The 27997-nt window shown below is 41.6% G+C and overlaps 1 protein-coding gene across 1 annotated transcript; it reads left to right on the top strand.

The window, feature by feature from the left end:
* Nucleotide 1: 1 nt before the first annotated feature.
* On the top strand, nucleotides 2–27378 carry LOC111222206 (zinc finger protein 710-like). Its single transcript, XM_022745837.1, has 5 exons — nucleotides 2–78; nucleotides 19259–20830; nucleotides 23358–23549; nucleotides 23952–24123; nucleotides 25054–27378. Exons 2-5 carry the CDS (start codon nucleotides 19301–19303, stop codon nucleotides 25233–25235), a joined length of 2076 nt encoding a protein of 691 aa, XP_022601558.1. The 5' UTR covers nucleotides 2–78; nucleotides 19259–19300; the 3' UTR covers nucleotides 25236–27378.
* Nucleotides 27379–27997: the final 619 nt, after the last annotated feature.

Here is a 27997-nt window from a genome sequence, read left to right as displayed (position 1 = left end):
ACCCACCGTTGTAACTGTTTTTCCCATATTAAAATTAACCACAGTCACGTCGCCACCATAAACCGATTTTGGAACCAGGTGAGTTATGGTTTTCCGTTTCTCTTGCTTTGGCGATAATAGAGGGGATATATCTGCTGCCGGAGCGTTGACTTGTCCGGCCCGGCGAGGCGGAGGAGGAGGAGGAGGAGTGTTTCAACCGTAACTTATTAAATTCCTCCTGACCAGGCTACTAAATGTATGCGCCTTATGTGTGGCGATTTTACCACCTCTGCGATTTGGACGGGTGTCTTTGGGTGCGGGTTTTCACGCTGTACCGAAAACAAATGGTCGATGTAGGTCAGCAACTACAGTCAAAATGTCGTCTTTTCTTTTTTTACTTCCACATTCTCTCATGGCACAAACAGATGGCGTCGAGAGGGGGGATGGAGAGAATGGGGAAAGAGACGCATAAAGGAGTAGGGGCTATACCAGGCCACATTAGCCCGGGTCTGCCCATCACTAATCTATACCCTGAACATACACACAACCCACCTCTTCATGCCAAGACACCGGAGGCCGAGATGTCTTGCTTAGGCCCGTCTTGAACAAAGTTTTCGCCGTTAAGTTGTCGGGTGTTTCTTTTTAAAGATACAGCGCAAGTTTTTTTGTTCGGGGGTGGGGGGATAATGGTTTATTTTGAGCTGACAAAAGTGTCCACAATCCCAGTCTTGAGATAACGCTCGTGTCCGTCAGCTCTGGTGTATGTAACGTGCAGTCGAGGCCACATTTTGGTCACAACCCTGCACACGGGATATTTTGACACCGCACCGCACCGGGGAGATGCACTGCAGCAGATAACCTGTAGCCGGGGCTGCTCGCTCCTGTGGGGGAGACAGGCTATCACCAGTGGGCTGACTCGTCACTTGGGCTCTGTCAGAGATCATTGATAGGCCACAGGTACCCTCCACTGCACTAATGAGGGCAGTGCTTCTCAGCACTGGCTGCCAAGGGATGTATGTGATGGTCCTGTATGGCTGTCTGGGTTCGCATATGTACACCCTCATGTTGGACTGCTTAGTGCCATTTTCTGTGATGACATTCAAAGCCAGAACAAGTATTAACACTGCTGACGACCCATGCATACCTGCCATGCAGTGTGTAATCATATAATGTGGATGGTGCACTGCATGCAGCAAAGCAGCTGCATACTGTGCATACCAGTTGGCAGCCTGGGGCCTATAGATGTGCTCTGATGCAGTTCAGTGTCAGTGCATTTCAGTGGCTGGCAGTAATTAAAAAGACATCCTCCCCTTGCGGTCTGTGGGTCATCTGATTGATGGTCATTTAGATGGAAATATTCAAATGACTCAGCATCCTTAACCAAGGTATCACTGCTGTGCAGATCTTAATTCATGCTGCAGATCTTACTGTTTGCATTGTTTGAAAGTGACCCATTTCTGATGTCAGTTTGAGCAGATGAGGGTCCTGAAATAACACTTTTAACTGACTTAATCATCTCAGTGCCCAAGGGAGTGCAGGGCGTCAACCACTACTGTCCAACTCACCCTTTTCTAGTGCTACTGTAGCCTTTTGTCAGGGGATCCTATTTCATTGCAGCTCTTAGGTTGAGCATGTCCAGCCATTTTTGGTCTTCTTTATTGGCTCATGAGGGTCTGTCAGGTGATGTTGGCCTGGTATTTTCTCAATGTAGAGTCCACCTCCACCTCTGTCTTCTAAATAGTGTATCCCGTGTCACTTACTGTACTGTTTTTTTTTTTTCTGGATTGTTGGATGGCTCTGGCTCCCTGAATGCAATTTTTTAGGCTCTTTGACTTCCACTGTTTGATGATAACTTCTCCAGTCTGTTTTTGCTTGAAGGCATCTCTGCAAATTTTAATTTGCTTTGCAAAGTTGCTGTCTCTCAGCTGGCTGCTATATTTGTTGTCCTCTGTGTTAACCTTGTGTTAATGAACCGTCTCAGTGAATTTGCTCTGGCTTGTGATTTTCATGTATTCTGCAGACTGATACAGGCATTGTGTATTGGTCTATGGACCAGAACACTCTGTTTGAAGTGATGAAAGATTGCTTGACCATGATAGAATAGTATTTGACGTTATGTATGAAGATCCCATAACTTAATTTAATAATAGTTTCCTGAAAATTTGTCAAGATCAACAAAAAGCACTGGCAAGTTCTCAACAACTCAGTACTTTGTCTGCAGAATTTATGCCTCCAAGTTTAACTGTGCAGTTTTTTATTTTTTGGCTTGACTTATACAATGATGAATGAATTTTCCCAAGTTTGGATCGATAATGTGTTATTACGCTGCTGCTGCTACTACACAATCTGTATGCTACACAAGGGATCATAAGCCATTCATCCATGGATCATCACTGGCAGGGTTAGTCTGTTGAATGAGATCCAGTAGTGCTAAACAGAAAGCGTGTCAGGACATTCACAGTATTTCTAAATAAAAATAAAAAGAACAATCATCCTTACAGACACTGAAAATTAGACACATCTCTTGTAAATGAAAATTAGGCTTTCTCTTTTTTACTCCATCCTTTCTTTATCTGGATGTGGGAATATAGCTGTGGTTAAAGGTTTAGAATAGCTGATGATGGTGTCAGCACATTGCAGCGCTTGGCTTTGCTGCAGGCAGGGTTAAAAAAAAAAGAGGCTGATGTTTCTCGAAGCACAAAGGCCTAATGTGTAGTGTAGGGCCTCTTGGTTACAGCCAGGCTCAACGACCTCTAGAGTGTAATGCCGGTTTGTTTGTATGTGCTGTGTGAGTGTAGTGTGTAGGCCCATTTAAATGCCACAATGCTCAGGCCTTTTTATTGTGTTACTGAAGCAAACTGACAGTTTAGTCTTTATTTATTATTGATAAATGCAACTTGCTGTTTTCCCATAACATAACTGTCAGAATATGGTCTGACTTTTAAGCAGCATCAGAGTAAATATGATTGTAATTCAAAACAAAAACAATAAAACAGGTGGATGGGAGCCCACCTTGTGTCTTTTATTTAACAAGACTGAGAGCAACTCTTTCTTCAGTGCCCTATATTCTAGCTAATATTTGTAGCAAACGTCAGCAATAACTTTTAGTCATGCTTGCAGCTTGGCTGCAGGGAGTAGTGTCAGTCTGTTAGTCCACCACTTCTGTGCAGACTGAAACATTTCAACAACTATTGGACAGATTGTCATTAAATTTGACATTCATGGTCCCCTGACGATGAATCATAGTGACTTTGGTGATCCTCTAAATTGTCCTCTAGCACCACCATGAGGTTGACATTTTTGTTTAGGCAAATAAGTCCAACAGCTGTTGGATTGTCATGAATTTTTCATGACATTTGTGGGCCCCAGAGGATGGACTTTTGTGACTTTCTTAAGGCCCTTGACTTTTTCCTTCAGTGCGGGTTAGGGTTAGGGTTATTGGATTGCCATAAATCAGTTAGGACCATAAATTGATAATTTTAATGCAGAATACTTTTTTTATGAATTTTAACTCTGCTTCATAGAGTGTATGCAGATGGAGCTTTTAACAGACAACTTCAGTATGTAATGCTCATTAGGTGCGAGTCATGCCTGTCACTTTTGGTCTCATTGCTGGTCTGGCTAAATGCTGTCCTTGCCAGCTTTTGCTGTGTGAAGTTGTTACTAGTTGTCTGGTGAGTTGGTTTGTGCCCGTCAGTCCTCCCAAATCCTGCCAAATTCTCTGCGTGAAAAAGATTAGCAGTGTTGAACTTGTTTTGCTGCAGTTTAACAGAACATGGTGTTGTACAATCTGCAAATTATTTTATGGCTGAAATTATTTTTGAATATTCAGTCCTCATGTAGACAGACTACTGCTTATCTTTTTCTCCTTTTTCTCCCTCTTTTATTCTGATTGTATCTAGATTATTAGTCCCTATATTGAGACATGCTTGGACCATAATCATCTGGGCTGACATTGGGTGTAGTGTTGAGTATACAGTATGCAACAATATTCAGTGTTAGCCTTTAGCCTTCAGGTCCCTGGAAGCCCCCTTTCACTTAACTAACTACCACTTTCCAGCATAATGCAGAGCAGTGGCCTAGTTCATGCCCTCTTGAATGTAATTTCAGCTGTGTGTGTGTTTGTGTGCATGCATTGTGTGTATGTGTGTGTGTGCACGCTTATCTGTTTTGTCTCTTTCTCTCACCGTATCTGTTTCCCGTTCTCTCGTTCCCTCTCTGTCCTTTCACACTGTCTCTGTGTCCGTGGCTTTTGTTGTGACATTGTGCCATACTCGGGCCAGTGATGCTGAGCTAGTTATGAGTAGTTTTACAGTTAGTGATGTATGTTTAGCTTTGCTACACCTCTGTGGATGGATGGTGTAATGCTAGAGGGAGTCAGAGGCAGTCCCCCCCAATTTACAGTGTTGGTTTGATTGACACCTGGTGTTGCTCAGCCCTTATTGCTGATATAGAGTTGACAGTGAGGCCATGAATGGGTAAAAAGTATTGTATAAGAGTATTGGATAAAAAAGTTGGTAGTTAAATCTCCTTTTCAGATTTCAGTGAAGGCCTTCTAGATTTAGTTTTGGGGAAAGGAAAGAATATTCAGTTTTTCTGATCATTTATTATCCTTTTTTTGAAATAATAACAAATCCCCGCTACAAGCCACATAATTGTTTTTTCTTTTTCTAAACAAAACATACACCTCATTACTATCATCACAACTTGCTTCAATGGATACAGTCCTCAGACAGTGCTGTCAAATTGGCTCAGTCTCAGTGTGTGTGTGCAAGATGCTGAGAATTAGCTGTAATACAGGAGCTCATAGTGCAAGAATGTAAACCAGTTCACATTAAACAGATAATTAATGCTGCAAGGTCAAGAATTGATAGTAAATAAATCACAATTACCCAAGGGGATGCATGATATGTCTTGATTTGTCTAAAACCTATAAATATTCAATTTAGTAATAATGAGACAGAGGAAAATTATCACAATTGAGACACGTAAATATTAATATTTGTTTGTTTTTTTAACAAAGACTTCACAAAGTAGTTGTTGATTAATTTTGTGTAAATCAACTTAATTGATTAATCGACTAATAGTTGCAGCTCTAGTACATTTAGAAAAATAAATCCATGTGGCAAATGTGCTGTTTAATCAATTAAACACTGTGCTATGAGAAATTTAGCAGCAGCTTTAAGTGCTTCCAGTGATACGTTTTAGAAAGATTGTGAATTTTAGTGGACAGCACAGCTTAGCATCTTCAAGACTTGGCAAATGCACAATAGTGCACTACATACTTTGCATGCAGTGGTGTTAAAGGTTATGTCCTGTCTGTGACATTTTCTATTACATGCTGAGTAGCGAATCTGATCACTGTGCCACATGAGCATTAAATGAAATCTGTAAGAGAGAACTTGGTTGGGCAGAGAACAACAGATCAGTGAAGGAGTGATGGGGATGATACTGGAAGAGAAAAGATAAGAAGGAAGTGATGAAAAGGGGGGAAAGGGAGAGAGAAAAAGGGGGAGGGGGGTGTTTCCATGGAAACATGAGGAACGAGTGATGGGAGAGAGGAAGAGAAAGGAGTGATGTAGTTTGAAACTGTTAGTTACAAAGCATTGGAACAAAATGGTAGGCCCACAGCAGCATTTAACAGAGCAACCAAGCCTACGTATATTGAGACTTTAAATTTTCTCTCATAATTTCACGTGATTCCGAGTGATTCTGTCTGATTGTTTCATGCCATGATATTTTATCATGCTATTACAAGTGAATTTGTGACATAAAGGTGAAACATGGTACGAATAAAACTGAACCTGGGACCGATGTTCTAATGCTGTTAGGTTGGTTTGGATTGATGACCTATTAAACATCAAGCAAAACCAGACTTATCTGTCTGTTCTTTCATATCTATATGAAAGACTGAGAAATTGAACACAAGGGCAGTGTCATGAAACTGTTTTAAGATGTTTCCAGGAACAGCTAACATGCCACAGTTTTGGGAAATTGGGTGTTTATTCCCAAGAGACAGCTCATCATAAATATATTATACTGTATACCTGCCTGAAGCGTTGCAATTGTAATACCTTAAATCTGCCATTTACACCTCCTGTAAACTGTGATGGCATATATCATAGATGCTAATGGTTTCAGATCAAAACCTATTTTCATTTAATTCCTTTTTTACTCCTTTATTGGCCCCCATAACAAAAAAGGAAATATAACAGAAGTAAGTGAGCACTTCAGACAGTCTGTCCTGATTCCTCTGACTTCATTTTTTCTTAATTCTGGGGAATTTCAAGTAAAACGTGAGATGTTTATGGGCCACTGAAATACAGTTCAATACAGGGGCGATGGTGGTGCTCGACCTTGGCGCTCACTGCTTCGATTCTACCATTAAAGATGGAGTTAAATTGGCAATTCATGTGCCAGAGCTGTTGTTGATGTTGGCTTCATGTATGTTTAAGGAGAGGACTTCCTCTCTTCACAGTGCACCTTTGAATTTTTTTTTAACAAAATCTGAGATGTTGGATGTGATTCAGTTTAGCCTGTGGAGCCTGAGTGATGTGCATTTTACATAACTGTCTTTGCCCTGTTAATGTATATAGGACACCAAAATGTATACAGGGAGGTTACATTTACCCTAACTTAAGGCTTTTCAAAAAGTCTTTACCGCAAAAAGGCATGACTCACTCCAAATGCAGTTACCTACAGTCAAGATACACCCGAACTGATAGACGGTATGGGGTTGGATTTATAGATAATGAGGTATAACCATCTGAGATAGAAAGATGGGCGACAACTTAAAGGAAAAATCAAGGTTGAGATCTGGTGACTGGGGCGGCCATAGCACAAGGTTCACATCATTTTCACGCTCATTAAACCATTCAGCGACCTTTTGTGCTCTGTATGGAAGAATTTTGCATTTGTTATGGGCCAACATATATTCAGGTTGTTCTCTTAATTTTTTTTTTTTTTACAATATGTAGAAAGACAGTGTAGACATCTTTCAATTTTCTCATGTTCAAGTAATCAAATATTTAAAGTATTTACTGGTCCTATAAATGGTGCATGAATGTACTTCAGCTCCGCTACACAGCAATACTATGACTATAAACAATGTCGTACTTATTTAAGCAGAGTTTACTTTCATGTGTTCTCACAAGTTACCATGACAAGAAAAAGTAAGTGAACCCTTTGGAATGATCTGCATTTATATATACATTAGTCCTAAAATATGGTCAGATCTTCATGAAGTTACAATAATGAACAAACACATTGTATTGTTCTTGTCCTTATAGAAAGCATCATTCAAACATTCACAGTGTTGGCTGGAAAAAAGTATGTGAACCCCTCGACTAATGACAGTAACAAAAAGAGTTATCAAACCTGGAGTCCAATCAGTGAAACATGAGTGGAGGTGTGAGTTAGAGCTACTTTGACTTGTAGAAAACACTTAAACATTTTGAGTTTGCTCTTCAGAAGAAACAACTGCTGATGTGAACCATGTCTCGCAAAAAAGAGACCACGGAAGACTTACGATCAATAATTATTGGTTTGCATGAGAGGGTTACAGAGTCATTTCAAAGAGCATAGATATTCATCAGTCCACAGTCAGACAAACTGTCTATAAATGGAGATGAGTTAGTTCTGTGGCTACTCTCCCTAGGAGTGGGCGTCCAGCTAAGATGACTCAAAAAGCACAACGCAGAATGATCAGTAACGTAACAAATAACCCCAGAGTAACAGCTAAAGGCTTAAAGGAGTCATTGGAGCTGGTTCACATCTCTGTTCACAATCCTACCATACGCAAATCATGGTTGCATGGAGCATAGTATCCTGCCATGGATACCACAGAGGAAGCTGCTGCTCTCCAAAAACAACATCACTGCATGTCCAAAGGTTGCGAAGAGCAGCTTGGCCCTTCACAACACTACAGGGAAAATGTTTTATGGACTGATGAAACTAAGGTTGAATTGTTGGGATGAACACGCAGCACTATGTAGGGTGTAAAAGGGCACTGCATACCAACATGAAAACATCATCCCAAAGGTGAAGTAGGGTGCATGGAGCATCATGATTTTTTGGTTTTGCTGCCTCTGGACCTGCACTGCTCACCATCATCGAGAGGAAAAGACTTTAACGTAGGTATCTTACAGGATAATGTCAGGGTGGCTGTCCACCTGCTGAAGCTCAGTAGAAGCTGGGTGATGCAGCAGGACAATGACCCTAAACATCAAAGTAAATCTACTACAGAGTGACTTCAAACAAAGAAAATCCACCTGTTGAAGTGGCCCAGTCAGAGTCCAGACCTTAATCCAGTAGAGATGTTGTGGAATGACCTGAAGAGAGCCGCTCACACCACACATCCCAGGAATATGGCTGAGCCGAAGCAGCTCCATAGGAAAAATGGTCCAAATTCCCCTTGATCAGCAGCTACTGGACGAGCTTGACTGAGGTTATTGGTGCCAAAGGCAGCTCAACCAGTTATTAAATCATAGGATTCCCTTACTTTTTCCACCAGCATTGTGAATGTTTAGTGGTTGAGTTCAATAAAGACACAAACAATTATAATTGTTTGTGTGTTATCAGCTGAAGTGTATTGTGTTTGGTAATTCCAAAGGGTTCATTTACTTTTTGTGGCCACTGTATGTTTGTGTGTGAAAAGTGAATTTCATGTGACCTTTTGCATGTTGAATGTCAAAGGGAAGAGGACAGGTTCAAACTATGTTCCTTTAATGAGACAAAACATGAGATTACAACATGAAGTGTATGGTGGCTAATTTACGGTTGTCTGTAGATGCTTATGAAGAGCTCAAACAAAATGGCCTTAAACAGAACATTTTAAAAACGGCATCTGTTTATGTTTAATCTGAAAAAGCTTAATGAGGGTCCATGCAAAGTTAATGGAAGTTATAAAAAGCTTAGTGAACGTGCACAAACTTTGTCCTGTTTATGGTGACACTCCACCCGTGTATCATCTCTGATGGCAGACTTCCTGTCCGTTGCTGCCAACACATGGGCCACTGGGTAGGAATAAGGAGAAGAGATTTGGCACAGCCACTTGGAGCGCTGCCCATTCTCACACTTAATGCACACCTGAACCACTACTGTAGAAACTGCATGTCAATGATTGTCACCTTTAGGAAACAGCATCTACTCTACCATACCAAAAAAATAAAAAATACAACTCTGAGGTAACTAGCATAGCTTCTTTTCAGAATTGCAGCCTAAACATTGAGCAAAACACCAGCTTCACTGAGCTGAGGAAGGTTAACTGACTGTTTAGTCCTGATGAGTAATTGTTGTTAATTGTTATCTCTTCAAACAGGCTGCCAGCCGTAGTATTTGCTCCTGTCCTCTGTTGCAGGATGTTTGGTCAGTCTGCGTGTGTTGGCTCTAGTTCTTTGGGGTCAGCTCGGTGCGTCAGGACACTTTCACCTTTTAGAGAGGTCACTTGTGTTGGTGGGTGAAGGCTGTTGCTGCTGTGGTCATTTGCTCACTGGAACAAATGACAACACTGAAAAGTTTCTCCATGCTTTACATCCACACTATCAGGGTTTCAGCTAGAAGTATATCACTGCTGAGTCTGACACAAAATCGTAATGGTTACGGTAATGTTGGGACATTTGCTATAAAATACAGCTAAAATAGGTCCACTCCATTCCTTCTTTGTGCTCTAGCTTCCAAACTAATAATCAGACTCTTATATTCCAAAGATATTCTGGGCCCTGTGAAGTCAGCTCCTCTTGTGTATTCTCTTATTGTGTATTATTTTTGTGTATTTTGTTTACTCTTCCTGTGCCCTATGAGGGCATAAAATGACAATGTGTCATGTTTTCAACTCTTGTGTTATTTGTTGCTTCAATTTCAAATGTGAGCACATATTGTACTTCATTATTCAAGGCTTCCAGTGCATGTGTTTTATCCCTCATGTAGCTGGATCTTAGATGTTTTTGATATTGATTACTTAAATTTAGTTATTAAAGAAAGGGTGCACTGATCCATCTTTTCCTCTACTGAGTCCGATTCCGCAGCTCATACTGACATACTGGTCCAATACCAGTGTTCTCTTTTCCCAAAATTTTAAATCTATATACCTCATGGTTTCGAACTCAGCTAAGCAACATTTTATGTAAATTAACATTTAGTCAGGGATTTCTGCGGCACTAAGATAGAGCTTTTGACCTGCAATGGCTGAATGAATGTAAGTAGCCTAAAAGATAAAACACTGAATTAGGATTACATTTACAAAGAAACTGCATTTGGTGTGGAGCAGTCACGTCTCAGCAAATACACGATCCACTTAAAAGGTCAGTATCATTGCTGATACAGAGCCTGTGTATGGAATCAGTGTATCATTATACTGTACCAGTGTCCAGCAGACAAACTGTGTAATGTTTGCTGCAATTTGCTAAAAAGAAGCGCACTCCTTCTTAGAGTCACAACTCTGACAAACCTGATCACACAGAAATGGTACACATATTTTGAGATTAAGAGTGATTTACACTTTACGAAGATATCACTATCTCTGATGTTCATAGCAAATAAATGTCCGTAAGAAATCATGTTCCTTAAAACTCCAGATTTATCACATTTTTAAGTTTCTCCAGTTTCACAATAATCTTGTAATAGTTAATATAAATATATATACATAGTTGTAATAGTACTGTGCATCCATGGGTATACTGCAAACAGGAACAGACTTTTTAATGCTGCCACCTTGCCAAAATATAAACAAATTTAGGCTTAAAACGAACAAAAAAAAACAGGACTCAACCTGTAGCCCACATTGTAACTCACTGAATCCATGGGGACAAAGAAGAGATGAGGAGAGTGATGGAGGGGCACAGTTGTCTCACCTCTGCAATACGCTGGTATCAATCTATCTGTGGCAAGATAACATCGGCCCATCTATCAGTTGTACTGTACTGTTGAGTGCTGTACTAGTTGTGAAGAGTAAAAGACGAGGGCCCTTTAGCAAGTCTGTGAGCACAACACAATATACCTGAATGGAGCTGTTTCCATCCTACAGTGATTAACATGGGTGATTACAGCTGATGCTGATAGATTATGATGTTAGTGGTTGTGTGTGTGTCTGTGTATAAAAACCAACAATACCATTCTTCTTTTTATTCTCCTTTTGCTGCAGCCATGTTTGTGAAACCTCAAAATAGAGCGAGATATGTTTTGTGCTCTCTTTCTCCCTCACTCGCTTCCTATTTTTTTTTTTCTACCTCTTTCTGTTTTTCTCGCTCTAGCTCTCTTCCCCTCCCCCTCTCTCTGTTCCTCTTTCCTCCTCTCTCCCTCTTTCATTCTCTCTCCCTCCCTCCCTCCCTGTCTCTCGCCTTTTCTCTCCCTTTTTTTCCTCTCTTGCTCTCGGTTTCCATCACGCTTTACCCCTCCCTCTCCTCTCTCTCTTTGCCTCCCTCTCTCTCTTTCTTTCTCTCTTCCTCTCTCACGTTGCACACTGCCCCTCCCTCCCTCTCTCTTTCTCGCTCTCACGTTGCTCCCTGCCCCATCTCTCTCTTTCTCTCTCTCTCTCTCTCTCTCTCTCTCCTTTTTTTCTATCTTTTTTTCTGTCTCGCTCTCAGTCTCTCTCTTTCTCTTGCTTCTCTTGCTCTCCCTCTACATCCTCCCCTCCCCCACTGCTGCCTCTCATTTTCTCTCTCTCCTCTCTCCATTTCACTCGCTCACTCACTCACTCACTCACTCACTTACTCACTCACTCACTCACTCCCCCTCCCGTCCCTGTTCTCTTTATCGCCTCCCCTCCCTCCCCCCTCAATCCCTCTTTCATTCCATGCAATCATCTGTTCTCTCTCCCTCTCCCTCTCTCTCTCTCTTCTTCCTCTTTTACGCCCCATTTTGTCCTCTGCTGTTTCCCTCTCTCTCTCTCCCTCTCCCTCTTTCTATCCTCCATGTTCTCTCTATCCTGTTGTTTACCACACTCCCCCATACCATTTATGATACAAACTTTATTCAAAAAAATGATTTTCTATCAGAAAAAACAAACATGTTTGGGGTAGAAACAGTTATATCTCTAGAATAAAAGCTGCATGTTGAACAAAAAGCTCCCCATCACTTCATATTTGTTTCTTATTTAACCCGTCCATCTTTGGTGCCATTCACTAGCCTCTGATATTCTCATTAACCCAAAATATAATTCCCTGTCTCCTGTAACAATCTGACCCCAAGATAGCCGTTTACCCCAACATGGTGGTTGCTTCTGTTTGCTCATATTCAACAAGTGGCTACGTGCAGGGCCACAAAACAACCACAAATGACAGTGGTCATCCTCAGGGGAATGTAAACTATATGAACTAGGTGACTGCCTCACCTCTCAGTTTCACACAAAGAGTGACCTCATAAACTGTGCTGTTTCTTCTGCACAGCTGGAAGCTGCAACCATTTGATAGTCGGTTGAGGATTTACTGCAAGTAAAATACAAGTGTTGCTGCCTGGGCTGGGCAAGGTTTAGAAATGATTCAATGTTATACAGTTGCAAAGTGGGAGGAGCTGTTTCAGGTGCTCGTGGTCCCGGATGTAAAAGTCCCATTCATTTTCTCCATAGAAAATGTAACATGGCTCACAGCTGGAGCACCTCTCCAGGTTAAATCATCAGAAGATGAACAACTGTGTTCGAAGATATCTGGTTTCTTTGATAAAAAGCTGAAGGTACAAGCCAGGCTACATAAAGGATGAGGCAACTGTAAGTAACTACAACTTACATGGTGCATTTTGGCAAAGAACATCCGAACATTGATCGTAAAAATGTTACATGCACTGACAATGGTGGGCTGGAACTAAAGATTGTACTTCTGAGAAAACTGATTTTACAATCTACTGATTAAATCAGGTCACATTTTTTCTGTTGAATTCAGCAACTATGGAGCCACATTTGGTTTACAACTCTAACAACAAAGTGTTTTAAATTTACATCCGCTTTGATTTGCGCCTCTGACTGGCTGCTTACTCCATAGCAACGATGTCTGAGGGTCATGGTATTGTAGTATTTTGATTCTTCTTCCAGGCCAAAATTACAGACGGAATATGATATCTAAGAAATTAAGTTGATTCAATCAGAACTGGTGGTCATAACATAAACCTATAGGATCATTATTATCTGGGGGAGTCCTGTGTTTCTATATTAAATAAAACTGAGGATATTGTTTAACAGAATTGGGAAAACACTTGAATTTCATTACAGTTACTAAAATGATACTACTTATGTTACCCTACATTGGGAAATATACAATACGTGTTTTTCTACAAACCCTTTTTTATATTATATTATATTTATATTTATTGAAAGAAGCCAAAGTTCTCTATCACTAAATGTTGTCTAAACATTTGTTGCTGTACAAGACCTTAAAAAAAAAACTACAGTCTAAAATTAACAAAATACTTCAAATCAAGAACTGTGAGTAAAAATCTAAGCAAATGTTGCCTGCCAATCTATGGTGGTTGACAGTTTTCAGTAGATTTATGTCAGTACCAAAGATTATTGAGGATTAATACCCAGCCCTAGGTGCTGTCCTTGCTGTTTGAATGATACATTTGACAAATTATATCTTAAATTAACAATTATTTTCCTTATCAACTGGTTGATTATTTCTGGATTAATCATTTAGTCCTAAAAATGACATAAAATAATCAAAAAAATGGCCCTCACCTTCCCTGAGTCCAAGATGATGTCTACAAATGTTCAAATGTGCAATGACATAAATCACCAAATCCTCTCATACAAGAGGCTGGAACCAGTGATTGTTTTCTTCTTTGCTTGATAAATGACTTAAGCAATTATTACAATTGCACAGTTGTTGACCAGTACTTTTCTGTTGACTGGACCCACAGTGGAGCTGACGTGGCTGCCAGCGAAGACAGCTATGGCCACGCAGTTTGTCACTGGTTCTCCAATAGAGGTCATAGGTCAAAGGCATCCACATCTGTTTGGGCCAGATCTGACCCTCTTCAGTGTCTTTTATCCAGATATACTGTATCTAGAAAGAGTCTGCATCCAGTTGAGACAGAAGAGTTGACAACTGGCATCAGGATCTTTCCCATTGGCCACAGTTGGTCAGATTTCACTTCCCCCTTCCATTTGATTTTATCTCTAGGAAAATGTGACTGTGACAGAAACAAAAGTTTGTTGTTGGTCATACAGTCAGAAATTTAGTCTGCATCAGATCCAGGCACAAATGTACATGAGTTTGGAAAATTCATTGCGTTGGATTGTGTAACAACAATGCAATGTGTCTTCCTTTCATTTTGGGTAAAACATTTATTCATAACTTTCTGCCTGTGGTCTGATCACAGACAAAACAGACAAAATGTATCTCTGTGATCATGGGCAAATATCAGATACAAGAAAATAAGTACTTTTTACAGCTGTAAGCCAAAAGTAAAAGGAAGTAATTGTACATGAAGTTACTCGGGCAGTTTAGTTTAAGAGTCAGAAGTAAAGGTGAACTGCAAAAGAAAACTGACTGAAATGAGTTGAGTTTCATTCTGTTATACATATAGTTGTATTTTTGTGTTTTATTGCATTAGTGGATGTCTTAACTTATAATATTAAAATCAAACTGATATTTTTTTAATTTAAATTTTACAGACTGCATTCAGTGGAAGCGTCTTGTGTTTTGTGCTTGACTGGGTTATGATTGACAGGAGATGGGTTGTAGCGTAACCACAGAGAACGTTAGCTTTTTGTGTAAAGTTTTATTTTGTAGATGAAAACATGGGAATCACTGAAGCTGAAAGTAAAGGCAATACAGCCCCACTTGTCACAGCTCAGCTCTTGTACTTCTGAGTGTGTGCTTTCACATGAAACAGTGAGAAACACACTAAGAAAATGAGGAGAGACAAGTTTTTATGACAGAAGAGATAATTATCAAAATATGCAAAGATCTGGAGTAAAAAAAGATTGTGATTTTTATTAGACAGACTTGGAACCAAATCCACACATTACCCACCAACACAACACTATTGGTGCTAAGAAAAAAATCCCTTAAAGTTTTGAGTATACTTTGTGTGATGATATCTATGCATTGGTAAGATGAAGTCTTAAAATGTATTATTTGTTCTTGAACCAAAAGATATTACATTTAATGTAAAATAACTTTAAAAAAACAAGAAAACATTCACATTTGAGAAGCATGAACACCTGAATCTTTGTCATTTTTGCACAATACAATAAGTTCAACGATTAATCAGTGATTAAAATTGTTGCACATCAATGTACTGTTGATCAACTAATCAATCAATGCTATTGGCTCTAATTCTAATTGAGAAAAACCTATTTAGGTTGTGAATCAAACTATAGTTTTGGCATTTTTCTTTTCTCTCAAGCAGTGTATTCATGAACAGTATATGGCTTTCTCAGGATTTACTTTTTATTACTCTTTTTATTTTTATTTATTTATGAATTGATAGAAGCTTCTCTTATCTATTTTTCACTTATTTAAGAGTTTGATTAGATTCTTTCAATCAGATCCTTGGTTTCTTGAGTGATCAGTTATCTCCTTCGATTTTTCTTAAACCCACCTGCAGCCAGATCAAACACCTGTCAGTGTCTTTACATTTGTATTAACGGTGTTGAACTCAGGCTGACATTACTGTAGCTGTGTTCTGTGACATGGGAGGATGTGTGACTGATCTAAATGGAAGGATGGTAACTTCATGGAAATTAATGTTGTGACTTTACAACATAGTGTAGAGCGGACACACCTTCAACATAGCGTGCATTGGGTCACACACTCATTAATAATGCATATCACCCTCTACAATTACAATCAGCTGTGCATTCATAAGATTCACGTCATCTTAGGGAATCACAGCAACATGAATGTCTTTGGTGTTTTTTCAGAGCTGAAACAATTAGTCAAATAATGAATTAGTTGGTTGACAGAAAATTCATCAGCAACAATTATGATAATTGATTTATTGTTAACATAGTTTTTTTTAATCCACTGGTTCCAGCTGGAAAAATGTGAATATTTGTTGTTGTTTTTTTAGTCTTCTATGACATTAATCAGGATTTTTGGACTGTAGATCACACAATACAAGCAGAGGATGGTACCTTGAGCTCTGGGACAATGTTCACTATTTTATTAGATCAGACAATTAATCGATGAATCGTGACAATAATGGGAAGATTAATCCAAAAGGAAAATGTTAGTTGTAGCCCTAGTATGCATCAATCCACATTCCTGCTAAATGAATACAAGACAACATGTAGAGTTTAATTTATATAGTGTTTTATTAAAATATAATTATTTTTTTAATGTTTTTTTTTTTTATTAATTTCTTTTAAGGGTGTGAGTCAGTCATTAGATTCCAATTGTCTGATTTCCCGCCATGGTTTGCAGCTCTGTAATTTGCAGCTTTTGTGTCGTCTCAGTTTCATTATTGGCAGGATATGCATGACCTTTGTGGCCTCCTGGGCCACCGTTGGCACCGTCTCACAGCTCCACGGCCATCTCATCTCTCTATGCGTCCCTAATTTCAGTGGCGGTACGCTGGTCATGAGATGCTGTGAGAAGAGATGAAAGTTCTTCACACTTGAACCTTGATGTTTCCTGAAGTGTCAGTCAGCAGCCCTGTGTGTGTGTGTGTGTGTGTGTGTGTGTGTGTGTGTGTTAGTGTGTGTGTGAGTGATTGAGGCCAGGAGATGGATTCATGGGGCTGCTTGATGCATCATTACGAGTAGTACAATACCTTTATTCCCTCCCTTAACTCTCATTTTGTCTATTTCTTCCCTTCATCCATCTTCCATTTCTTCTTTTTCTTTTACCGCATTCTGCTCCACTCTCCCCATCCCCCTCAGTCTCTTTCTCTCTCTCTTTTTCTCTCTCTCTCTCTCTCCCCTCCACCCCCTCCCCTCTCTTTTCCTTCAGTATTCTTTTCTTCCACTCCCTCCTCCTCTCTCTCTCTCTCTCTCTCTCTCTCTCTCTCTCTCTCTCTCTCTCTCTTCACTCTCTCTCTCTGTCTTCCATTCGCTCATCTCCTTGTCAGTCACCTTCCATCTCTTTCCCTCCTCTCTCTTCTTCCCCTCTCCTATCACACTCTTGCATCCGTCAGTCTGTGCACGAAACAATCCTCTAACACTTTTCCCTACTCATAAACCTTACTTGATAAATGAGAGAGTGAAAGATACAAAGGCAGAGAGAGAGAGAGCGAGAGAGAGAGACACAGAGAGAGAGAGAGAGACATAGATGAAACACAGAAAAAGGAGTCAGCAATAGATGGAGCTACAGGAATAAACAGATAAAGGAAGAGAGACAGACAGGGATAGGCAGAAACAAAGACAAAGAATGACAGACGAAGATGGAGGAAATGCCGGTGAGTGAGGGGGGGCAGCCTGGTGGATCCATAATTTCAGACTGATATGATGTTGGTTTTATTTTTGTTGTTGGTGTGTCTTGTGACTTTGAGGTGACTTAGCCCATTTATCACCAGACTATCAAGGAGCCTTGTGCGTCAGTGACGTACGAGCTGTGTGTATCTTTTTAAAACCTGCTGGCCCCATGCTCATTTGTCGGGAGAATGTTTGTTTGTTTGTATGTTTGTTTGTGGTGTGTGTTTGTGCTGGTGTGACCAGAGTCACTACCAAAACTGTGTTGAAAAAGAAGGAGAAGAGAGGGGGGAAAGGAGGGGGGGGGGGTTGTGGAGGCGGGCAATGTTAGCTCCGCCTCCCCTCATTCCTCACGTATAAATAGGAGTCGAACATAGTCTATTCCCACTCAACACTCACACTGAAGAATGAGATCCTTAAAGCACCTGAAACCTCACAGCAGGAGGAGCGTGGTGAGTTTATTGGCTCTCACTCGTAGCATGTTTAAGAGGTGGCGGGCAACATGGGTTTGATCCCACTGAAGCTGAGAGACAGGTAGAGGACTGCTGCCGGAGATGCTTTGATTCTGTTTAGGTTTTCTTTGTTTTTAAAGTTCCCATTTGCCGATTTGTTATTTCTCACTAATTGAGAATTATCTCTGGCATTAACTCATTAGCACCTTTTCCATTCGTCCTCTTTGGAGCTTTTGTCAACTCTTCTCTCCCCCCCCTCCCCTTTCTGTTTTTCTTCACAATGTTTTATCTTTCATTCTGTCTGGCTTTCATTTTGTCATTTTCTTTCTCCCTCTGTCTCCTGGTTGCTCACTGCCTCTCCCTCCCTCCCTCCCTCCCTCCCTCTGTCTCTACATAATATCTTTCTTTCTCTTTCTTCCTCTTGCTCTCTTTTGCCTGCTGCCTCACACTCACCCTCTCACTCTTTCACTCAGCTCTCCCCTCCCTCCCTCTCCAGTGTCTTTTTTTCTCTCTCTCTCTCAGCCTTCCTCCTTCCCTCCTGTCTCCCCTCCCCTCCCCCTTCTCCTTATCTCTCCTTCATTCTCCCTTTACCTTTCATTTTCTCTTTTTTCTTTTTTTTTCCTCTCCCCCCCTCCCCTCCACTAGACTCATGCCTGCTCTAAGCTCTCCCTCCCTCCTTCTCTCTGTATCTGCTTTTTCCTCTTTCCCCCCTCTGTTCTCTCTCTGCTCTCTTCTGTTTTTGTTTCTTCTCTAATCTTGTTCAGTTTTTTCTTTCTCTTTTTTTCCCCTCTTGCACTTGAACGTCTGTGTGTGTGTGTGTGTGTGTGTTGTGTGTAGATCAGTAGGCCATCTAATCCCCCACAGAACACACACACACACACACACACACACACACACACACAGACACACACAAGCCATACATGGTTAGCACGCTGATTCAGGATGGTGTCTTTCATAGTTGCTCTGTGTCAGTCACTTGATCTAAAAGTTTGCGTTCAGACCGTCTTGTTTCAGGTTGACTTGTACCAGAACGAGTGTTTTGGGAATAGGTTCGTCTCTGTAGGAGGAAATGTGTACGCTTCCTAGTGATGCAATAAAGGGCTCTTTAAAATCAAACTCTGTTTCTTTCTCCTTCCCTCTCTCTCGAAAAAAACAATCTGATTGAGATTGCAGACATCTTGATTGTAGCCCAAGGGTCCTGTGTCGACAAATTTGGGCTGTTTTCATAAGTTCTCAACAGCAAGCATCTCAATTGTTTACTTAGCTTGGTTTAACCACTTTTGTTTGTGAGGTAGACCTTAGAAATTGGCTGGAACAGCAAAGCTTAAGATGAAAAAAATCTCAAATATTTCCCCTTAATAAAATAAGTTATAACAAAGTCAATTTGATGTTTATATCTCCAGAGTCAGATAAATATTTATTAATTGCTTCTTTGCCGTGCTGATGTCTTGACCATCTGCATGTGTGTCTCTTTCTCTTCCAGGAGGAGGCGAGCCGGCGCCTGGGTAGATGTGAGCCCAAGGTAATGGCCAGGCTGGTGGACATAGGCACACAGACAGATCCAGTAGTTGTGCTGTCCTTGGCCCAGGCCGCCGTGCTAGGTCTCATCTCCCAGAATGAAGTGTTCGGAGCTACTATTGCACCTAACGGCTTCTACACCGGTGAACCCAAAGAGTCCCCTGCACCCCCAGTAGACGGAGTCGACTACGAGTACGCAGACCAGCTTATCGGAGCCAACGGAGATTACTTAGGAGACAACTTGGGAGAAGACGGTCAGATGCAACCCAGCTGCAGTCAGAGGAGGTGGCAGCAGGGGCCGCCTCAACATCCGGACGGGAAAATGGTTGGCCCCGATCGCCACAGCCTTCAAGGCGGTGACGTGTCCTCGTCCCATGTGAAAGGGGAAGGGGTGAACTCTGGAATGTCCTCCTGTGTCCACATGCTTAACAACATGGCTCCCAGAGGAGGTTTAGTACAAGTGGATCCAGCCACCCTCAGAGGCACCAACAAGAACTGTGCAGAGTGTGAGCGGGAAGCAACGAACCAGCAGCAAGCCAACACACACGGCCACCCTCCTCCCACTCAGGTGGGCCACAGAGGAGGGGAGCAGGGCCACAGAGGACTGCAGGGTCAACGCCCTATGGGGGGACACGGTCGAGGTGGCCGGGAGGATGAAGAAGAGGTAGAACACCAGGGGAACAACATGATGAAGCCCACACAGCAGGAGGAAGCTATCAGCAGCTACTTCCAGACCAGTGAAGTGGGCAGCTATGACTCGGGGGAAATGGGCATGGGGGGCGAGTACGAAGATGGCAGCCAGACCATGATGTGGACAGACGGGAGTGCAGGAGGGCAGCACCAGCCGCCTCCGCACCCCCAGCCTCCACGTCGGCACGGCGGTCGCAGAGTAGACCGGCTAGATATCAACATCCAGATTGACGAATCGTACTGCGTGGACGTGGGAGACGGTCTGAAGCGCTGGAAGTGCCGCATGTGTGATAAATCTTACACCTCCAAATACAACCTGGTCACGCACATCCTGGGCCACAACGGCATCAAACCACACGCCTGTCCACACTGCGGGAAGCTCTTCAAGCAGCCCAGTCATCTTCAAACCCACCTGCTAACCCACCAAGGTACACGGCCCCACAAGTGCACCGTCTGCAAGAAGGGCTTCACCCAAACCAGCCACCTGAAGCGACACATGCTCCAACACACTGACGTCAAGCCGTACAGCTGCCGCTTCTGCCGCCGCGGCTTTGCCTATCCCAGCGAACTGCGAGCGCACGAGGTGAAGCACGAGCGGGGTCGCTGCCACGTGTGCTCGCAGTGCGGCATGGAGTTCCCCACCTACGCCCACCTCAAACGCCACCAGACCAGCCACCAGGGCCCCCACACCTTCCAGTGTACCGAGTGCAACAAGTCGTTTGCTTACCGTAGCCAGCTCCAGAACCACCTCCTGAAGCACCAGAGCCCGAGGCCTTACACCTGCTCCCAGTGCGGCCTGGAGTTTGTGCAGCTCCACCACCTACGTCAGCACTCACTCACTCATAAGGTATTGACACCACCGCCGGACACTTCTGCTCCCACCCAGACATGCCGACTGCTCTTGTTACAGGCACACTGTAAATATTACATGTATAGATCATGACACTGCTAAGGTTTTTTCTCGTCACGTAAAAGAAAACGATAGCAGAGAGCGAAAGCGAACAGACACGCACACAAAAAAAAGAGGCACTATGCGATCACCAAAGGGAGGCTACCACACCTCTGTTGTCTAAACGCCATACCTCAGTTCATCTCCTGTCCTTTACCCACTGAGATCTGGGTGAAGTAGACAGGTAAGAGCACTTCCCCTTGCAGGCAGGCATCCATCCTGCGTCCTGAATCCTTTTGTGTCTTTATGTCGGGTTTTTGTTGTGCCTGAAACTTCCCGTCAGATTTCTGAGGTCAGAATAGAAAAAACGAAATGTGCCGTTGTAACATGCACTCATTAGCACCCAGCATAAATGTTATTAAAGTAAAATCAATGACAGACATTGTTGCAAGTTTTTAAAGGTTTTTATCATTGTAGTGCTTGATCAGAAATGTGGCAATTTTTTGTGCAGTCGCCCAGAGTATAGAGGATCACCCATCCACTGTTCAACAGAATGAGCTCCAGGATGTGTCTCCCCTGGACGTGATCAGGAGAATTGAGTTTCTAGCTTCGAAACAGTTTGTTGTTCATGTTAACAAACCAGGACTGATCTGTTGCAAGATCCTCAATCCTACTGTAAGCTTTAAAAAATGTCTTTTCTTAAAAATCTTTTTTAATTACCTGTGGAAAAAAAAACTGTGAAATAGCAGAGGAAATGAGATGTAGAATAGACACTTAGTGTTCAGTGCTGCATTTTCACAAGGGTTTGATTCTGTACATCCAGAATACCAGGCATCCTCATGTCCTCCTCATTATAATCCTTGTCTGAGTGAACTGTCTGTAATTGCTCAGTGCCCCCTGCCTATTCCGCACACATGCGCGCAGTTACTCGCACACACAGGTGAGGAAGAGAGAGAAAGGGAAATCACACACAGTGAAAATGCTGAAATCCTTAGGATTCAGCTGAATTTTAGGACTTTGAGGACGACAAAAAAATCCTAAGACACACTCATCATTGAAACGGGAGAGGGGTCTGTGTTCTCAGTGGAGAAAATGTTCTCTTTTGAGGCTTGTGTTTGAGCCTGCTGTCTGTTCACTGCTCCCCCTGGTGGACAATGGCAACACAGCCCATTTGTTGTGCAGACAGTGGGTGGACTGAGAGTCTGCCAGATTTGTCTGCTTATACAAACATGGTCTCTCGACCAACTAGTGACCTGTAATACATATTTGTTCTTCTCAATAACCCAGAATCCACTTATTCTGCGCCTCTTGTTTGTCGACTGACACTGACTGCAGAGTGGAGTGTATGGTGCAGCAGCACATTCATGTAGACAGGCCTCAAAGGCCTTAGATGTTGTGAATGGCCTGCTCCTGTGACCCGCTTCTCAATGTTTACGCATTTCCTGTGGCATGTGGTTGAGAATATTATGGGAGCAGTATAAAGACACGTACAAAGGGCTTTTGCTGTTGTACTGGAGTAACCTCTTGGTACACCTAAAATGGCTGCCATGGATATTTATATCAAAGAAATGACAGGATGTGAATACCATTAGGTTAAAATGTTTAACAAAACTGATAGCTGACATCCCAGAAAAAAAGGTTTCTTTGCCATCATAGCACATTGTCCTTACACTGTATACAGTATACATGATAAAAACCGACAAGCTGGTCTGTCCATTGGAGTAAAGCTGTAAACCTCCCCTGTAGGTCGTACGTAACAGGAAGCTTATACATTTCCTGTTGTTTTTATGGATGAAATTAGATATTAAGTTACAGTAGCAAAAATTAAACCAGAGGTTTATACTGTGCCACCCCCTCAGACAAAATTGAGACAACTCTACCATCCCCAATGCCCCACACTGTTCCAGAGATAAACGAACCACGTTGATGGAACAGTAATGTAGAAAAATCATTGATAATACGTCACACAAATTGATTATGTCACTGCTATTATGCTTTGTCTCACTACTTCGTCTGGACAATCGTCTCTGTTTTAGAATTACAGTTCCCTTCATTCTGTGAGGGGTGCAAACAGGAAGTGTACAGTTGCCATGGATTCAATGAGTTGGCTACAACTTGAGCACGTTTTTCTTTTTTAGCCTGATATTTGTTTATATTTTGACAAACTGGCAACATTAATTAGCTGTTAGCAGTTTCTGTTTGCAATACACCAATGGCTGCTCAGACAAACTATTACTGGATTATTTTGATACTGAAGAAAATGATCTGGAGTTGTAAGAAGAGGTTTTTTTTTTTCTGATTTCCCTCCGCAACCCCACTTCAAGTCTCTCACACCTCCCCCTCACAGTTTGAAAACCTGTCAATTAAGTAGTTAATCCACTTCTGTTGCACTTGTAGTAAACAATGTGACAAGGGAAAAAAAACACAGCAATACACATTGCTATGCAGGAATGACTAACCCTCTCCTTCTGTTTGGACTCTGCAGGGGATGAAAGGCCACAAGTGTGACGTCTGTTCCCGAGAGTTCACCCTGTCTGCCAACCTGAAGAGGCATATGCTCATCCACAACAGCGTGAGACCCTTCCAGTGTCACGTCTGCTTCAAAAGCTTCATCCAGAAACAGACCCTCAAGACCCACATGATTGTCCACCTGCCTGTCAAGCCATTCAAATGCAAGGCGAGTATTTGAGCCTGATTGATTAATTGAAAAAAAAAAGGTGAGATCCTCGGTGATAATAGCAAATGTAAAATTTTCTAATTAATTTTGGTGTGAAATAAGATGTTACAAGTCCAGTTCAATTAAATATAACAGTATTATATGAAGAGGAGAAATGAGAAAATATGCTGCTAGGAAACGGCTCAAAAGGGTTTTATGCTTTGATGTCAGTGGTTCTGGCAAAATCAAATTCACATTCTTACAGTGAGAGAAAATCCCAAAGGTTAGAGCCAACTGTCGTCAGGACGGATGATTTTATCATTAACTTCCATCTCCCAGTAACTACTTTGACATATCTTTTATGTTGATGTTTGTGCTCATAAATGTCAGTATTCTAAATTATTTTTGTTATTTTTTTTTCAGGTATGCGGAAAGTCTTTCAACAGAATGTACAACCTGCTGGGCCACATGCACCTCCATGCTGGCAGTAAGCCCTTCAAGTGTCCTTACTGCACCAGTAAGTTCAACCTGAAGGGGAACCTCAGCAGGCACATGAAGGTCAAGCATGGAATGGACGTTTCACCAGAGGGACAAGGTGAGGACCGCTGCACGTACTGTCACTTTATTTTTCTTCGATTTAACCTGTATTTATCCAGAAAAGGTTGATCGAATGTGCATGCTTTTCTTCAGCAGTGCCCAACCTCACACTCACATCCAAAACAGCTTGTTTTTTATTGGTTTCACGCCCCTTTTCGTTATCATAGTTTCTGATGATGTGTCAGTGTGCACAAAAATAAATAGGCTTTGAACCCAGCACGAATACGTCACTATCTTTGAACCCCGTCATACTCAGCCTGAGCTGCCGACCTCAACCAAAGCCTGTTTCATAATATGTGTTGTTTGGCTTGGCTTTGTTTTGGCTTTTCTTTTTCTGTTAGAGCTCCCTGCTCTTCATGGGTTACGTTCAATGTTGATTTGTTTTTTGACCAGACCAACATCGAACATGATGTCCTGTATTTCCTTGCAGAATTCAGCAGCATTTGAATCAGAATTGACACTCATGGGGTTGCCTGCTTATTAATCAAATTTGATCTTACATCACACACACACTTCTGTTGAAGCAGACTAGAGTTTTTGAGTGTTAAACTCTTAATGAAAATTACCTACAGGTATTTTTCCAGACTTTAACTATGATTGTTACTTTATTGAATCATAAATGTTTAATGGTACTTTTTTTTTTTTTTTTCAGAGGCTTTAAACTGGGAAAAAAAGCTATAACCGTAAAAGGTTTTGTAGCACAATCATAGGAAATTAATGATAACTTTTATTCATTCAAGGCAATAGCTCCTCATATCTCTTCACATTTAAGCAAGAAAACGATGTTAAGCATGATGGGAAACTCTAATGGCAATGTTGGTCCAGGAATTTCTTCAGCATGGTAACAAAGATTGTACCTAGTTTAAGTAGGAAGGTAGCTTTGGAAATGTACTTTATAATACTTTTTTTTTTCCTTTGTATTTTCCAGAAGTTCTTCCAGAAATGGAAAGCCAGGGGGAGTATGAAGGACAGAACTTCAGCTTTACATCACCAGACAATATGGACAACGGTGGCTCCCAAAACCTCACTAAACTCACTACAGCAAACATGGAGGACATGGAGGAGTATTACAACTTTGGCAAGGATACAAGCAGCTACACTACACCTTGAGTGATGATGGACCAGCAAACATGATTTGGGTTTTTGTTTTTTTTTATTCCAAAGCAGAAGGAAATCACAGATTTGTTGTCAAGGCTTTGGGAGACTTTGGGGGAAGGGTTTTCTTTTAGTTATGGCCTCCTTCCAGAAGAGCCAGAACTGCCGGACTCTGATGGGAGGCCAGGAAGGAGACACACTTCAAAGGACACGTTTCAGCTCTCTTGCTTATAGCAGAGACGCTGAAACTGTTGACATGGTCTGGAGCTCCTTTTTGGGGATTACTACGCGAACCAACTCCAAGACACTCTGTCTGGTGGACAGTGAAATCTGTATGTTGTGTGTATGTATCAGTTATTTGAAAAGAAAAAAAAAAGAAAAAACGTTGCAGTTGCAGAGCCATCAGTTACATTTGATGTGATAGAAAACTGTTTACCATTTGCCATTTTTGTCATTCACAACCAATGTATGCCCTTATATTTTTGACTGAAAGTGCCAGCTAGATACATTTGCAACTAAGCTTCCACCGTGTCAGCTATTTACTCACTGTATATCGAACTTTTGATACATAGTCACAACATACTCATAGGTTTGAATGCTCTTACTAAACAGTTCCTAATTGTTGTTACCTGTTCCTGCCCAGCCCTCAGTTTAAAATTTAAACAGGCCGGTCTTTCAGTGCGTTTGTGCTTTTTGCACAGGTCATTGTAGTCTTTTTCTTACCAGGGCACTTACTACCAAAGTTGCTACTGTCCAATTTCGGCTGATGCCAGAAAACCACGTTGCCGGCATGTCAAGCCCTCTCACTGTACAAATGATTCTGCAACATGCAGTGTGTTTACCCCGTTTTTGTTTCACATGGTTTAGCTTTACATTAATAATCAATCCCGTGTAGTGAATATACAGCTCTAGTTTTTGAATTACTGAGTGAACAATACAAAGCACTTTTTCATTGAGACCCGTCATTTTTCTGTGAAGCCCATCTTCAGTGAGAGTGAACTCATTTGCCTCAAGGAGAAGAGCTTGGGGAAATAAGATCGTAGAATCTTCTAAACCCCATAACGGCAATATTATTAAAAACAAACAGATATGCTTTCTCAGTAGGTTTTTGTAAAGTGCAGTTTCCTTGATATGGGTATTCCACAGTTGTCAGTTCAAATGCGAATTGAGGAATGAGCAGTTTGTATGGAGAATCAGCAGTTTGGGTTTTTTGTTGTTTGTAGTTTCAGCACTCTTAAATCCAGGGCTGTTTGCACTTTACTTTCAATTCAATTAATTCAGAAAGATATGTTCCCTCTTCCAGTGATAGTTCAGGTTATTTGACGTGAGCTTCTGTCAGATACTTATCTATAGTCAGTGTACTGTCTGCAATAGATTAGATCGATGTGCTTCCGGTTTGGAGGAGTAGTTACGAGTAGTGACAGAGAAACAGAGTGATGTACTGCTCTTCAGGGGGTCAGCAGTAAAAACGTGTTTTAGCCACTTCAACAAGCCCACTGAAAAAAAAAAAAGCCAATATCAGCTAAAGCGTACACTTTATTTTGAATATATTCACTGCTTTATCTTGCCATAAAACAGCCCTTTTCTTTGGAACTACATTCTCTCAACAGTTGAACTAATGTATTACTACGCACAGGTGCGCTAATGCGGTAGTTCAGCAGTTGAGAAAATGTAGTTCCAAAGGAAAGGGCTGTTTAACGGCAAGATAAAGCGGTGAATATGTTCAAAAGAAGCATACACTTCAGCCAATATAGGCTCCTTACTGCAGGTAATACACTGTCTGTGTACGACTAAGTACATAGTCTGAATAAGTACCTCACACAACCCCACGTCAAATAAGCAGAACTAGGAAAAAAATACTGAATGGATATTAAATCCAACATGCGGATTAAAAAAAAAAGAAAGAAATTATTTGGCGCTCCTGGTTACATTTTGTAATGGTTGAATTGAAAGTGGACTGAGACTAGTCCTGCTATTCATAATTCTGTTTTGGGGAAGACAGTCAGCTCCCCCTGTCCTGCCATGCAGGTCAGCCTTGATATGCACACTAAACCAGAGGAATGGTCTACTAGTTCTTTTTTTCAGATGAGGAATATCAAACTGAGACCTCATGGAAATTGACCATGAATTATTTAATAAAGGTTCTCTAGTTTAAATGATGGAGACTGGAGTCGTAATCTTTCACTGTGTTTTGGGGGGAGGAGGTGGGTGGGGTGTTCCTGCTGCTTCCCAGCTACAGTGGCCTCTGAAAGTATTCAGACCCCTTCGCAATTTTTAATGGACAAAGTTGCCATCTTCGCCCATCAATCTACACTCAGTAACCCATCATGAGGAAGTGAAAACATGTTTTTAGATTTTTCTAATTTATTAAAAATCAAAAACTGAAATCTCTATTTACAGAGTATTCAGACCCTTCGCTGTGGCATCCGCCCGGCCGAACTGAGCAACCAGGCAAGAAGGGCCATAGTCAGGCAAGTGACCAAGGATCCAACGGTCAGTCTAAAAGAGTTTCAGAAGGAAGGACAACATCTCAGCAGCACTCAATATATCAGGCCTTTATGGTAGAGTGGCTAGACGGAAGCCACATTAAGTAAGAGGCATATGACAGCGTGATTGGAGTTTGCCAAGTGGCATTTAAAGGGCTCTGAGAGCATGAGGAAAAAGATTCTCTGGTCTGATGAGCCAAAAATTTAACCCTTTGGGCAGAACTCCAAACACTGTCAAGGAGAGGGGGGGGGCTTCTCAGCAGCAGGGATCGGGAGACTGGTCAGAATTGA

The sequence above is a fragment of the Seriola dumerili genome, unplaced genomic scaffold (assembly GCF_002260705.1).
Source record: "Seriola dumerili isolate Sdu_G_001 unplaced genomic scaffold, Sdu_1.0 BDQW01000003.1, whole genome shotgun sequence".
Classification (NCBI taxonomy): domain Eukaryota; kingdom Metazoa; phylum Chordata; class Actinopteri; order Carangiformes; family Carangidae; genus Seriola; species Seriola dumerili.
This window is presented reverse-complemented; position numbering and strand designations above follow the sequence as displayed.

Excerpts from the sequence above, each read along its gene's own strand:
- LOC111222206 (XM_022745837.1), top strand. The coding sequence starts at position 19,301 with ATGGCCAGGCTGGTGGACATAGGCACACAGACAGATCCAGTAGTTGTG. Across the intron at positions 20,831-23,357 it reads AGCACTCACTCACTCATAAG|GGGATGAAAGGCCACAAGTG; the intron begins GTATTGACACCA and ends TGGACTCTGCAG. Across the intron at positions 24,124-25,053 it reads CGTTTCACCAGAGGGACAAG|AAGTTCTTCCAGAAATGGAA; the intron begins GTGAGGACCGCT and ends TGTATTTTCCAG.